The 15,295-nt window shown below is 41.3% G+C and overlaps 1 protein-coding gene across 1 annotated transcript in view; it reads left to right on the plus strand.

Moving 5' to 3' along the window:
- The first annotated feature begins 2,215 nt into the window (after window positions 1–2,215).
- sema4gb (sema domain, immunoglobulin domain (Ig), transmembrane domain (TM) and short cytoplasmic domain, (semaphorin) 4Gb) overlaps window positions 2,216–15,295 on the plus strand; it is a 37,984-nt gene continuing 24,904 nt past the window's right edge. Inside the window, 2 exon segments of the mRNA XM_064923967.1 lie at window positions 2,216–2,415; window positions 8,339–8,612. Of these exon segments, the coding sequence (XP_064780039.1) occupies window positions 8,483–8,612 (130 nt within the window). The 5' untranslated portion in view covers window positions 2,216–2,415; window positions 8,339–8,482.

The raw sequence follows: 15,295 nt of genomic DNA on the forward strand, positions 1-15,295 counted from the left end.
TGTGGTTGATTGAGACTATAGACGTGGACTTCGGAGATCAGGTTGTTTTAATGAATCAGAATTCACTCTCTTCATCCAAAAGAAAAGACAAAACATTTGTAGAGCACAAATATGTTCTGCGAATCGTTGTCTCTTTAGTGCATCAAAATGATTTGCCAGAATACAAAAATGAGTACAGCCTCTCCTTATTATGCATTAACACATAACATATATTTGACATAGATAAAACCAACATACCTGCATCCAAAAGAAAAGACAAAACATTTGTAGAGCACAAATATGTTCTGCGAATCATCGCCTTTTTCTACAACAGACGCACAATACAAGGGACTGGAATCATTCGAGGAGCTAGCCATCGTTCACACATACAATAGTTAGCTAGTAACAACATGTTGAATTCAGAATGTTAATATCATCCTAAAAAGTACAATTGCATTTTAACAATACCATCCACTTATGAGTAACCTCTAAATATACAACATTATTCATGAACAAAACACTGTGTGTATGACTTTGTGCTTAGCGGAAACAAGCTTTTCTGAAGATGACAGAAAAGGTGTGCCTACCACTCACAGTGCGTCACAATGATTTGAGCACGAGCACGCAGGGCAAAACGTAAGTACACACTCCCCTATTCCCAGGATGCAGGCATGCATAATACCAAATCAACATGCCACATTCATGTATGAACCTGGTGAAATTCACAAAGTACTTTAACAAATGTTACACTCACATGCGGAGATCATCCGTTCACCAACTCTGTGTCTCACAATGGCGGGTGGAACCAAAAATCTCTAATTTGTACTCATCAGACCAAATGACAGATTTCCACCCGTCTAATGTCCATTGCTCGTGTTTCTTGGCCCAAGTAAGTCTCGTCTTGTTATTGGTATCCTTTAGTAGTGGTTTCTTTGCAGCAATTCAACCACGAAGGCATGATTCACGCTATCTCCTCTGAACAGTTGATGTTGATATGTGTCTGTTGCTTGAACTCTGTGAAGCATTTATTTGGGCTGCATTAGAGGCTGGTAACTTTAATGAACTTATCCTCTGCTGCAGAGGTAACTGGGTATTTTCCTGTGGCGGTTCTCATGAGAGCCCGTTTCATCATAGCGCTTGATTGCTTTGCGACTGCTCTTGAAGAAACGTTCAAAGTTCTTGAAATGTTCTGTATTGACTGACCTTCATGTCTTAAAGTGATGATGGTCTGTCGTTTCTTTTTGTTTATTTACACTGTTCTTGCCATAATATGGACTTGGTCTTTTACCAAATAGGGCTATGTTCTGTATACCACCCCTACCTTGTCACAACACAAGTGATTGGCTCAAACGCATTAAGAAGGAAATAAATTATACAAATGTAATTTTAACAAGAAACCTGTTAATTGAAACGGATGAAGCTGGTTGAGAGAATGCCAAGCATGTGCAAAGCTGTCATCAAGGTAAAATGAGGTACTTTGAAGAATCTCAAATATAAAATATTTTAGGATTTTTTTTAAACACTTTTTTTGGTTACTACATGAGACCATATGTGTTATTTCATAGTTTTGATGTCTTCACTATTATTCTACAATGTAGAAAATAGTAAAAATAAAGAATCGACTTCATCACCAGTTCGATTCAGCGACAACTGGAAGTTACTTTTTCGTAGCACTAGCAGGTTAGGAGAACCTGCTCTCCTAATTTACTACGAAAATCACTTCCGGTCATAGCTGTATCGAAGTGGCGTGAAAAGAGTGTGTCCCTGAAACATACGGTCCCTCTCACTTCAACTCCCATTGTCCCCCAACAGGTGGCGCTCAGTCGATATGGGTGCATCTTTATCATCATGAAGAAATTCATGAAATCACGTAAAAACATATGAGCGCCAGATGCAGTTTCAAGTATAACCTGTGTAAAATAATTTAACCTGTCAGAAATCAATCACAGACACACACATTTCTATGAGGGATAATAACATTTATTATATCGATTTGAATATAGTTTAATCGTAGGCGGCTAGTATAATTATATGTGCTGTAGGCTTTCGACATCAGGCATAAACATTAAGTAACACTATTAACCCATTAAAAAACACGTTAACCTATGGGTGGTGACACATTTGACCAATGAGTTGCATGTTATCATGTCAGGAGTAGCAATGACATAAGCTTAGAGAGAATTGTTTACACTGGCAAGAAGGGATTACAATTCTGTTTTGAAACCATTTGTTTTGAGAGAGAGAGAGAGAGAGAGAGAGAGAGAGAGAGCGCGCGGGCGAGCGAGCGACACCGGTGTACGTCTAGAATACACATGTGCAAAAATACGCTGGTTTTGACAGAGCAGAGGCTGGCATCTGCGCACCACTTCACCACGGAGGGACTCAAATAATTATTCTTCAGAAGATAATTCTCTAGTTTCGTAGAAGATTTTCAAGGTAAGATTAACAACATTGTAACTACATTAGGCTTACTGTACTGTACGCTACTCTACCGTAGCCTACTGCTCTATTTTGTATTTCGTTCCGTTTACCTATTCAGTCTTGAATGTGGTGGAAGAGGTATGGGACAAATTGCAGGCAGGTGAAGGTGAATGAGAATGCGCTCTGCTAGGTGTTCTTTAATAAAATGCTGCAGTGTTCGTCAAACAGGTTACATTGTGGAAATGTGTATTGCATCGGGAGTGTACTCGGCTATGTAAAAAAATAAATAGACATCGAACGGTTTTATCAATATCTGTAAATGTGTAATAACATGGAACAACATTTGCACGCGTGGCAGAATCGTCAGAAGTTATGTTGGAATGTGTACATTGAGGCATCGGATATTCAAATTAGTACGATTTGTTACGTTTGGAATGGTTACACAAGACAGAAGGTTAAAGCCCAAATCATTTTTTTTAATGAGCGTGAATGAGAGTGTACACACTGGAATTATAATGCATGGTAGAGAATGAGAGAAAAAAGACGGACTCCGAGTGTCAACTTCAAATTAGAAAGCATGCAAACAACAAACACTGAGCCTTTATATTCATGCATAATGAACAAAATACTGAAAGACACTGTAGGTTCCACAAAGTGGGTGTGGAAGAGGTGGGAAAATGGTTGCTATCTATAAATAAGGGCAAACCACCTGGTACCGACAACCTGGATGGTAAACAACTGAGGTTGGTCGCGGAATACATTGACTCCTATATGCCACATCTTAAATCTTAGCCTAGAAGACGTAGTGTGCCCTCCGACATGGAGGGAGACAAAGGTCGTTCCCCGCTTCCCAAGAATAGCAGCTCATCCTTTAATGGTTCAAACAGCCGACCAATCGGCCTATTACAAGTGCTTAGCAAACTTTTGGAAAAGATTGTGTTTGATCAAATACAAATCTATTTTACAGGAAACAAATTAACAACAGACTGTCAGCATGCTTTTATAGGGAAGGGCACTCAACATGCTCGGCACGGACACAAATGACTGATTGGCTGAAAGAAATGGTTTGTGAGAAGATTGTGGGAGCGGTTTTGTTAGACTTTAGTGCAGCTTTTGATGTAATTGATCATAACCTATTGCTGAAAAAAACATAGCTGTTATGGATTTGCATTCTCTGCCTTATTATGGATTGAGAGTTGCATATCTAGTAGAACACAGAGGATTTTCAATAATTGAATCATGTGGCTATTGAGCAAGTTCAGCAGACTGAACTGCTGGGTGTAACCCTACATAGCAAGCTGTCATGGTAAAAACATATAGACTCAATGGTTGCTAAAATGGGAAGAGGTCTGTCCATGATAGGACCAGTCGACCAGACAGGTCCTACAGGCCCTAGTTTTGTCGCACCTGGACTACTGCCCAGCTGTGTGGTGAGGTGCGGCAAAGAAGGACATAGGTAAATTGCAGTTGGTCCAGAACAAAGAGGCACGTACAGTATCGCACTTAGATGTACACGGAGGGAAAGTGTCAGTAGCATGCATGCATGTCAGTCTCTCCTTACTCAAAGTTGAGGAGAGATTGACTGCATCACTATTGGTCTTTGTGCGAGGTATTGATGTGTCGAAGGCACCGAACTGTCTGTTCAAGCAGGTGACACACAGTTCGGACACTCATCGGTACAAAACAAGACATGCAACCAGAGGTCTCTTCGCCAGGTCCAGAACAGAGTCTGGGAAACGCTCTGTATTAAATAGAGCCATGACGACATGGAACTCTCTGCCTCCCAAGGTAACTCAAGCTAGCAATAAAGCAGTTTTTTTTAAACAGATAAAATAACACCTTACTGCACAAAGGGGACTGTGAAGAGACACAGGCATTTTATACATCTTGTATTGTCATTTCCACTGAACTATGTATTAGACCAATGTATTGTGTATATGTACTGATATGTAGGCTATGTGTGACGTTTTAAATGTATGTTTTTCAGTCCTTGACTAATAATGTGCTGTACTATGCATTATGTTATGTTTCATGTGAACCACAAGAAGAGTAGCTGATGCTTTTGCAGCTGCTAATGGGGATCCTAATAAATACCAATACCAAGTCTATTTTTCTTGCGTCTACGCAAAGTAATGCTGGTAAAATGAGCGGATAAATTGCTAGAAAATAGACTGTGCGTTACGTCTGGAATGGTGACATGTATAGTTAAAAAGTGTGAAACTCGAGGAACTCTGTTCAAGAGAAAATACTGTTATGTAGAAAGAATGAGACTAGCTAAATTCTTTATAAAATGCTAGGGTGTATTAGCTACAACTTGCCTCACCTTCATGAGCTAACATAACAGGCGACAGGGCAGGTATGTTGGCTCCCGTATGATATATAAGGTGAGTCAAAAGTAACACACAACAATTCACACGGGCTTCATAGCGAACATAACAAATACAACTGTTTATTATGGATTCTCATAAAAATTAGGTTGGAATACGCTACGCAATGTACGTGAATTTACGCTCTTTTCTCTCGCACGCATATTATGAAGCTGTTGACGGCGTCTTTTCGGTTTTAGTTTACGGCAAAAGCAGAAGTGGCGTAGTTGGTCAGGGTGAACGTCTAGCAACCCAAGGGTTGCGTGTTCGAATCTCATCATGAACGTCTTTAGCATTTTTGATAATTAGCTACTTTTGAAGTATGTATTACTTTTTAGCTACTTTGCAACTACTTAGCATGTTAGCTAACCCTTCCCTAATCCTAATCTTTTTAGCTAACCATTCCCCTAATTTCTAACACATTAACCTAACTTCTAACCTTAACCCCAAACCCTAACCCAGCTAACGTTAGCCAGCTAGCTAATGTTAGCGTTAGCCACCTAGAAACCTAGCTAACATGAGCAAAAAAAAAATGGAATTTGTAATATATCATATGTTTTGAAAATTCATAAAATATTGTACGTTTTGCAAATTCGTAACATATCAGACGAAATGGATGATGGACATCCCCAAATTAATACATATCATACGAAAGCTTTAAATGACATCAACATCATGGGCATCCAGTGCCAACCTCTTCATGTTTGTGTATCACCAACCAATTAAAAGTGTTAAAATGAAAGTGCGTTGCTACTTGTCCATCGCTCAGAAGGAAATGACATTGCGTCATGGCTATCCACTAGCCTTTTAATGCCCTTATCTGGATTGGCTTTAGTTTAAAAAAAATACACTTTTTATGCAGTTTGGTATTTTACAAAGCATTGTTAATATGCCTCTAATTACTACGTTGTGGTAATGTTGTTAGAATGTTGTGCCAATGTATTTGTTGTTGGGTGCAATTGGCTGCAATGTGTCAGATAAGGCTAAATAAATTGGCACAACATAGTAATACAGGCATATTAACAATGATGTCATATGTTAAATTGTCATCCGGTTCAAAGGATGTGCTTGATACCCAAATAAGATTGACATAGACATCTCAATCATTCTGTATACAGTTCTTTAGATTTATCCAGAATAGAATGACAGATTCTTTGAGACACAATCCCCATTTCATGCTACTTTGCCTTGGTACATTTGATGTTTGCTGTCTCCGAGTGGATATGGTCTCTGCTTAGAACAGGGTGATTTCATTCATCCATCCTCATTCATTTGATTCATCTCTTTAGTTACGGTTATTTATTTCATACTTGCCAAACAAGTATCCGACAGCAGCAAAGGCAGAGCTCTTTTCCCCTTCTATGTGGGACAGAAAAAGTACGTCTTAACCCAATCACTTGGTTTCCTGGTTACTAAAATTCTAATAGTTTGCCTAATTCCCGTTTATGTGACAAAACAAGCTGTCATTGTGTAGAGAATCATTGTACCATCTAAACCTCTATGAAATATATTGACCATAACCAAAAATATTGTATTTTACCGAAAGTACAAAACCGAAAGTAAAAGCAAAAACAAAACTTAACATTGGGAAGTATAGAAATAGTGCACATAGATCCGATTTACCGCTTTGAGAATTTTGGTAAAATTTTCTTCTCATAGCTACAGTACCAGTCAAAAGTTTAGACACACCTACTTATTCAAGGGTTTTACTTTATTTTTTACTATATTCTACATTGTAGAATAATAGTGAAGACATCAAAACTATGAAATAACACATTGAGATGGTTTGGGATGAGTTGGACCGCAGAGTGAAGGAAGAGCAGGCAACAAGTGCTCAGCATATGCGGGAACTCCTTCAAGACTGTTGGAAAAGCATTCTAGGTGAAGCTGGTTGAGAGAATGCCAAGAGTGTGCAAAGCTGTCATCAAGGCAAAGGGTGGCTACTTTGAATAATTACTACATTATTCCATATGTGTTATTTCATAGTTTTGATGTCTTCATTATTATTCTACAATGTAGAAAAAAGTATAAATAAAGTAAAACACTTGAATGACTAGGTGTGTCCAAACTTTTGATTGGTTTTGTATATTAAAGCGAGGAAGAGAAGAGACAATTGGAGCGTATCTGTAGAAATGTCAGACTGGATAATATTTTGCATATCATTATGTCTTGCCTGACAGATGGCCATATCCAGAGAGACTATAACTCCATTTTATATCTTTGCACATTCTGTAGGCCATCAATCAATATAACTGTGCTTTCTGAACAGGGAGGCAACTGAGGTCAGTTTGTCAGAACTGTTTAAAAACGCTCAGGGGAAGTAGCCTCCAGCAGTCGTGCTGAAGAAGTTACACTCAACCCAGTACTTCTTCTGTCCCAGATAAAACCCATAGAAATAGTTTAATTATATGTCAACAATACATGTAATATATTTGAGCTCCAATTAGATGTAAAAAAAAAATCATGTTTTGGCCAGATTTTAACTGTTTTTCAAAGCGTTTCAGGGGAAATCCTGCTCGTGCTGTTTTGTTCGACCCTTTCGTTCATGAGTGTGTTCTGATCCAGGCGTGATACTGCTCAGGCAGATGTCTTTACCTTTCCATGTGCAGTTTCCATGTTGTCATCACGGTGACAACAGATAGGCCGTCATCGCCTGGCCACCTTCCACAAGCGACACCATCAACACAATAGTGGCAGATGGGTGAGACCCTGGTGTGTTTACACAGTAGGCTGTGTGCGTGTGTATTAGTGTTTCTCAACTCTGATCCTCAGATACACCCAAGGTTGCTCGTTTGTGTTCCAGCCTAGCACCAGGACACCTCATTCAACTCCTCAACTAATCACCAAGCCCGTTTGAATAAGTTATACCTTGGAGGTAGCCTACCTACACAAGGACTGGAGTTGAGAAACACACAGACATACAACAGACTCAACCTTCCAGAAAGAGTTGCTTCCCTCTCTCTTTTCTCTCTCCGTGTGGGATCCTATAGAGTGGTTAGTGTGCCCTTGCTGCTACTACAGAGTTCATTAGCCACATCATGTCTTCTACTGTGAAAACATTGTCAGAGAGGCAGCCGGGGAGATCAAGGCTATGGGAATTCTCCTGTGTCACCGTGCAGAGGAGAGGAGAACAGGATTCATGGCAGAGGCCTTTGATCAGCGACAGAGCGCGTGAGTGCAGGAGACCAGGCGAAGTCTGTGCTGATGGCATCGGGCCTAATCACTAGATTAGTCATCAGATAGCCTAGCCCGCCTAGCCTAGCCCCTTGACGCACACTGCTAATTAGGAAGTGGAGAAGTGGAGCCATGTGCCAGAATATGAGAGAAAACAACAATACTTCTTCATCATTGACTTTTTAAATTGGTGTTTTATGTAACACGTCTTGTACTAATTATTCCTATGCTAATGTGGGTGACGCAGTGTGATTATGCACAAATTCAACCAGGCCCAGGAAATCAACACGCGCACACACACACACTCTCTCATCTAAACAATGGCATCTATAGTTGCAAGTTGCGCTATATCCTTATGGATCTCTATGAGGGATAACATCTGTTTTTCTCCTGTGTAGAGTGAGCCTTTCTACAGACGGAGAATGACCTAGAAGCCACCACTGCTGAGCCCAGCAGAGCAGGATATCATTCTTGTGTGTGTAAGCAACAAGGTGTGTGACAGCAAACAGGGCTCCAGCTGCACCCGGGTCAATCTGTCAAACATGGAGGGCCACGTCACACTGCTGCCCCCCTTGCTGCTGCTCCTCTGTAGCCTGTCAGGGGTGTGGGGGTTCCCCTTCGGCCCCGTCCTTGACATGGACGTCACCCCCAGGACCACAGTGTTCTCCCAAGGTAAGATCAGACTAAGGCTCCAGCTCTGCTGTACACTCTTAGAAAAAGGGTTCCAAAAGGGTTCTTTGGCTGTCCCCATAAGAAAAACTTATTTGGCCCCAGTTAGAACCAATTTTGGTTCCAAAAAAAACAAAACACTTTGGGGTTCAATGTTGAACCCTCTGTGGAAAGGGTTCTATATGGAACCTAAAAGGGATCTACCTGGAACCGAAATGGTTCTACCAGGATCAAAATAGGGTTCTTCAAAGTGCTATCATGGGGACAGCCGAATAACCCTTTAAGGTTCTAGATTGTCCTATAAGTGTTTACTAGTTTGAGCCAGAAGGTTGTCCTGTCCACGTGAATGCACCTGACCTAGAGAAACCTCTGGGACCTAGCTAAAGGCCTAGGAGTTTTTCCTGGTCAGATCACATGGCCTGAGAAAACTCCTGGCTCTACTTACAGGACATCTACTGTGTACTAGTATCATAGTGTCCTGATTCAATACAACTGACTTTTAGCAAGTGACACAGTTTTGAAATTTTCCCTGAAGACAGCCAGCCCCTACTTCCAGGGAGTTATTAATCGTCTCTCTCAAGTCAAGTCCTAGTTCACTTAGTTCACCATGCAGCTCTAATGAAACACTAGAGAATAGAAGAGGACCCCTTTACGGTGGAACCCTGACCAGTGCCTGTGTAGAAAATGAAATAGTATTTTACAAAGGGGTTAGGGTACATCATTTACACGCATCAGCATCTCTTTCCCTCCCATATCAGCTCAGCCTCTCTTTGTCTATCCACTGCAGCATATCTATCACCCAGAAAGCTACTGTAGCAAAGGGATTACCCAGCCCTGGCAGGTTCTTCAGATGACTATACTGTACCTGGCTACTCTCTCCTCCCCACTCCTCTCTACTCCTGTCTCGAGAGGAGGAATATTATTAACAGAAGAGGGGAGTAAAGAGAGCCTGGTGTATCGCCTTCCTGGACAGTTGTGCCGTCACAAAACCAGGCTATTACAGTGGAATGAGATGGTTAGAGATAAGATAGACAGGACTTTTAGGAGGGGGATAAAGGTGACATTGAAATCACCCAAAAGTATTAGTTGAATATTTCTTCCCTCTACCCAATCAGGGAAATGGATTCCAGATTATTTGATGGGTGCCCTATGGAAATCATTTTTTTTTGTTCAGAAAGCCTCTATTGCTAAGTCTAACACAGTCAATCTTATTTTTCTCCTTGTCCTTGTAGAAGGAAACCCGTGACCTACATTCAGACTCCCATGGGCTGTGTGTGTATGTGTGTGTGTGTGTGTGTGTGTGTGTGTGTGTGTGTGTGTGTGTGTGTGTGTGTGTGTGTGTGCACGTGCGTGTGTGTGTGCATGCATGTATGATCTCTACTCACATCTAAAATCTGCACTTGCATGCACCCCCAGTCACTTTCACTTAGGAGAAACATGCCCCAGTGCAGATTGAAGAGTGGAGAGAGTAGCACCTCGTAGAGAAAAATGGCCGCCGGGCAAATGACTATAATGTGTATGAAAAGGAGGGCTATTCTATGTGGGTGGTGCTAGTGGTGGTACTGTATGACCACTGTTTTGGTAGTCTGAGATCTCAGCTATATTTACCTCTGGTGGGTGGGGTGAGAGGGCGATCATTAATTTGCTCTGTGTTTTACAGTTGGTCTGTAGGAGTGGGTGTACGTTGACTCACAATAAAACTTACTAAGAACTGGCATATCTGACATACTGAAATTCAAAAAATGTGTATGCATGCATGTGTGTGTGTGTGTGTGTCTCTCTCTATGGTTAGATGAATGTCTGTCTCTGGTCTGAACTCAAGGGAGGAACCTAGGGGATTGTCTCCCACTCTCTCTGCTGGTGCCAACCAGACCTGAAGTAATGGAAACATGCATGCAATATTGATGCATGCGTAAGATCTGTCTACTGTTGCTACGAGGAGAGAGTGCAGCGAAGGTCTTGATAGTAGTGGATTTCTGTGTATTATTTAGTCATTGGTTTAGAATATTACAGTTTCTTCAGTTGAAAGGGGGAGATTTTATGTAGACTAGCATACCACTCCTGAGGCATGTAGCTATGTTCAGGTTCTTGTGATAGTAAGGTTCATAATTGGCAATAGTGATCTGTAATTCACATTTGAAATCAAATTGTATTGGTCACATACACATATTTAGCAGATGTTATTGCGGGTGTCGTGAAATGCTTGTATCTATTTAGTCAAGGCAGTTGTTGTGTCTAGGTGAACAGAAAAAAGGACTCACTAAAATACTAATGAGTTGACAAGGCTCAATCTGAAAACAAGTGTTTTGTCTCTCTCAGCCCCTAGAGTCTATCTCTCTGCCTTTTGTTCTTCTTGTTGGATGCCTCATCTCACAATTTGTTCTCACCAGTCAGTGTTTGCAGAAAACGTCTTCTTTTAATGTGACACTCGGGTGACAATGGAGAAGAATTGGACATCTTAGCCCTGGTGAGTTATCCAGTGATGCTCTGATCGATCTCTTTCTCTGGTGTTCCCTGAGCTTGGTGGTTGACAGGATCTTAGCAGAAACAGACTTTTCCTAGATACCTGAAATGGCACCAGGATGTATCCACTAACTGTAGGTGTTTTTGATACCATCATAAGAGAAATATCTCTGCTTTTTGTTATCGCTGTGCGTGCACTGCTTTCATTGTATATTGTCTTTCAGAACACTCACGGTAACAAAAATATATTGGAAAAACCACAGTCAGGCTGATGGAGATAAATAGAAAGGGTTACATTGTGACAGGCAACCATGGGAGTTGCATAAGGCCAAACCCACAGTATTGCCAAACATCACAAGAATGATGGTAAATATGACAGACCACTCGTGATAGAGAGGACACACTTGTTTATGTTGACAGTGTGTGGGCTGTTCTATCCGATGATTTAAGGAAATGAAGCCACTAGTGGTGAGGCAGCTATGTCGATCCTTGGTCGAAATTATCGATTTTCCGATATGCTCAGACATTTTAGAGGTTTTTGAAAATAGGGAACAGGAAGTATTGCATTCTTGATGATTTATTTTTGTCAAACTTCATTTTAAAAGCCAGTACTTTATAGTCTTGCTTCTCGAGATGTACATTTGGGTGAAATTTATTCCAATCATGTTCTATAGAGAAATCTATGATAGTTATGACTAGAAGGCTAGAACTCCTACGGTTTGCCTTGTCAGGTATTGGTGGACTAATACCTGACAAGGCAACATAATAACATTGATCAATTTAGCAACAGCTGACAGTTCTCACCAGTGTCAACAGTGGTTAAGTCATGTGTTGTCCCCCCAGCCCATGTACCCATGTGTGTGTGTGTGTGTGTGTCATGTGCCTGTCTTAGTTAGTCAGAGAGGATCAGGCGTGCGCAATGAGTCACAAGGGCAATCACACACAGTACAGCTCTATACTCCCTCAATCCACACACTAGATTTACTGTGCTTTTGGACCGACCCTAAGGATAGGACAACACACACACACACACACACACATACACACACACATACACACACACACACACACACACACACACACACACACACACACACACACACACACACACACACACACACACACACACACGCACACGCACACACCCACACACACATCCTTAGTTCTTCTATCCATGAAAGCACCTGTAGGGACATAATCTCTTCACATACATGAACAGACATGAACATACATGTACCCTCAGACCTCTTCTGATGCCGAGAGAGCCGTCCTTCCTTTTGCTCTGTGAGACAGGTGAAATGGCATAGGTGCAAAGTGTGTGTGTTCAGTTTACACACAGGGTGCATTCCTCGTGCGGCACTAGGGACAGGGGTGAGAGGTCACAGCGACAGCCTCCCTCAGATCGCAGCACGACGATGGTAGACAGAAGAAACCGCCCCGTCGGCTCAGACTCAGCTGGCACTCTCCGTCGCTTGTTGACTCTCCTCATCGATTTGTTAACCGAGCGCAAGGTGCAGCTTGTGCTGTGGGTTTAGAACAGAAACCGTAAGCCAGTATATGTCTCTCTCTTTTTCTCTCACTCTCTCTCTCTCTCTCTCCCTGTCTCTCTCTCTCTTGGTCTCTGTCTATCCTGTACTCACTCCCTATTTCTCTCTCTCTCTCAGAAGTGCACAACTCAGGCCTTCAAGTTTCTGAGTATTGTTGTTGACTGCCTGTGTGTAAGTGTAAGTCGCTCTGGATAAGAGCGTCTGCTAAATGACTTAAATGTAAATGTAAATGTAAGTCAGTTTCTAGTTGATGTAAAAAAGTATATATGAAATCAGCAGGACTGGTTCTGTGCCCAATAGATTCTTGGTTTTTCCATAGTTGGGAGGAAGCCGGGAGCGTCCTAATACTTATGTCTATATAATCTTATTCTTCTGTGTTGAGAAAAATGTACCTTCTATGACTATGATATGTGGTTGTCTCCCCTAGCTATCTTAAGATGAATGCACTTACTGTATGAACTGAACAAAATAATTCAATCATCATAATCGTTTTATTGCGTTCTTGTAGGATTCAACTTTATTTTCAAGTAGATTCACCCAATAAAAGTTCTTCATTTTAACATGAAGAGGGTAAAGTTGGTAATAATTTTACGAGCAAAATTCAATAATCGTCACATCCCTACTTATGTGTTTGTTTGGCCTTAGAACGTTGCCTTCGGAGCAGCTCATAGGTCAGGCTTCTGACAGACATCAAGGACACTTCACCCCCGACTGCCTTGGGCGGCGGCCATTTTGCGTCATCCTCATCGTCATCATGGTCGGACTATTTTTAAAATGAAGAATCCAAGGCTATTCTTGTGCACACACTTGGATTAGTCAAATGAAAAATGAGATTTGTTTTTACATTGCCACGGGTTGTCATTGTGTTAGCATAACTGCGCAAAATAAAATAATCTGTGACAAAACATAATGTTCTTGTCGGGTTTTGAGAAAGGGAGAGTGATAGAGAGGGTGAGTGTGTCTGTGTGTGTGCCCGTCTTTGTGTGTATGCGCGCAGATTTTCTTGTCTGTGTGTGTTGTTCTGTTTGTGTGTGCCCTGCTGTGTCGTGACTGCCACCCCCTCCCTTTCTGCATAACCTCGAGTATGGCCTGACCTTTGAGTTGGTCAGTGGAGAAGAGATTCTCATGGCTCACTCATGTTTCTGCCTGTCTCTCGGACTGTCCGTCTCTCTGACTGCCTGTCTGACTATCTCTCTGCCTGCCTGCCTGCCTGCCTGCCTGCATGCTAGTCATGGGTGCTACTCATAGTATCACCATTGTATCCCTGAGTGACTGTTTGTGTGAGGAGGAGGTTTTCAAACAGGTTTGCCAGCATAACGAAGTGACTTTACCAGTGACAAGTGACAACATGTAGTATTTGTTGTAGTAACCTGCGATCCCATTTTTTTAGTCATTTAAGCCATTGCCGTCTGCGAGGGTGGTTGAATTATGCGAATTGTGCACCTGTCCACCGAGATGTATTGAAGGACATTCACTACTTTTTTTGTCAGAAACTACAGTAATGCATTTGATGACATTTATTAACCCTGTCAGAAGAACCCAATAAATCTGACTGGCACGATTGTGTGTATTATAAGTCTTGGCACAGTGTGGTCTTTCCTTAGTGTGTTTTATTGAAACCATTTTTCAACCATTATAGAAGACCAAAGAGTCAAAGCAAGATTGAAATGAACCACATGGGCTATAAAAATAAAGAGTCGCACATTCTATAAATCAAATCAAATTTGATTAATCGCATACATATATTTTGCTCATGTTATCACAGTTGCAGCGACATGCTAATGTTTCTAGCTCCAACAGTGCAGTAATACCTAACAATACACACAGATCAAAACAGATCAAAATATATATATATATATATATATATATCAGAACGAGCAATGTCGAAGTTCGGAATATAAATATATAAATACAGTGCCTTTGGAAATTATTCAGACCCATTGACTTTTGTCAGATTATGCTACGTTACAAATTTATACTAAAATGGATGAAAAAACATCAGCAATCTACACACAATACCCCAAAACAGGTTTTTAGAAATGTTTGCAAATTTATATAACTTTTTTAACAGAAATAACTTATTTACATTAGTATTCAGAACCTTTGCTATGAGTCTCGAAATTGAGCTCAGGTGCATTTTGTTTCCATTGATCATCCTTGAGATGTTTCTACAACTTGATTGGAGTCCACCTGTGGTAAATTCAATTGATTGGACATGATTTGGAAAGGTACACACCTGTCTATATAAGGTTCCACAGTTGACAGTGCATGTCAGAGCAAAAAACAAGCCATGTGGTCGAAGGAATTTTCTGTAGAATTTTCTCTTCTGCAGAGAGAAGGGCCTTTGTCAGGGAGATCCCCAAGAACCCCATGATCACTCTGACAGAGCTCTAGAGTTCCTCTGTGGAGATGGGAGAACCTTCCAACCATCTCTGCAGCACTCCACCAATCAGGCCTTTATGCTAGAGTGGCCAGACGGAAGCCACTCCTCAGTAAAAGGCACATGACAGCCCACTTTGAGTTTGCCAAAAGGCACCTAAAGGACTCCCAGACATGGAGAAACAAGATTCTCTGGTCTGATGAAATCAAGATTGTACTATTTGGCCTGAATGCTAAGCGTCACTTCTGGGGGCAACCTGGCGCCATCCCTATGGTGAAGCATAGGGATGGAAGCAT

The sequence above is a fragment of the Oncorhynchus masou genome, chromosome 18 (genome assembly GCF_036934945.1).
Source record: "Oncorhynchus masou masou isolate Uvic2021 chromosome 18, UVic_Omas_1.1, whole genome shotgun sequence".
In the NCBI taxonomy this organism is placed as follows: Eukaryota; Metazoa; Chordata; class Actinopteri; order Salmoniformes; family Salmonidae; genus Oncorhynchus; species Oncorhynchus masou.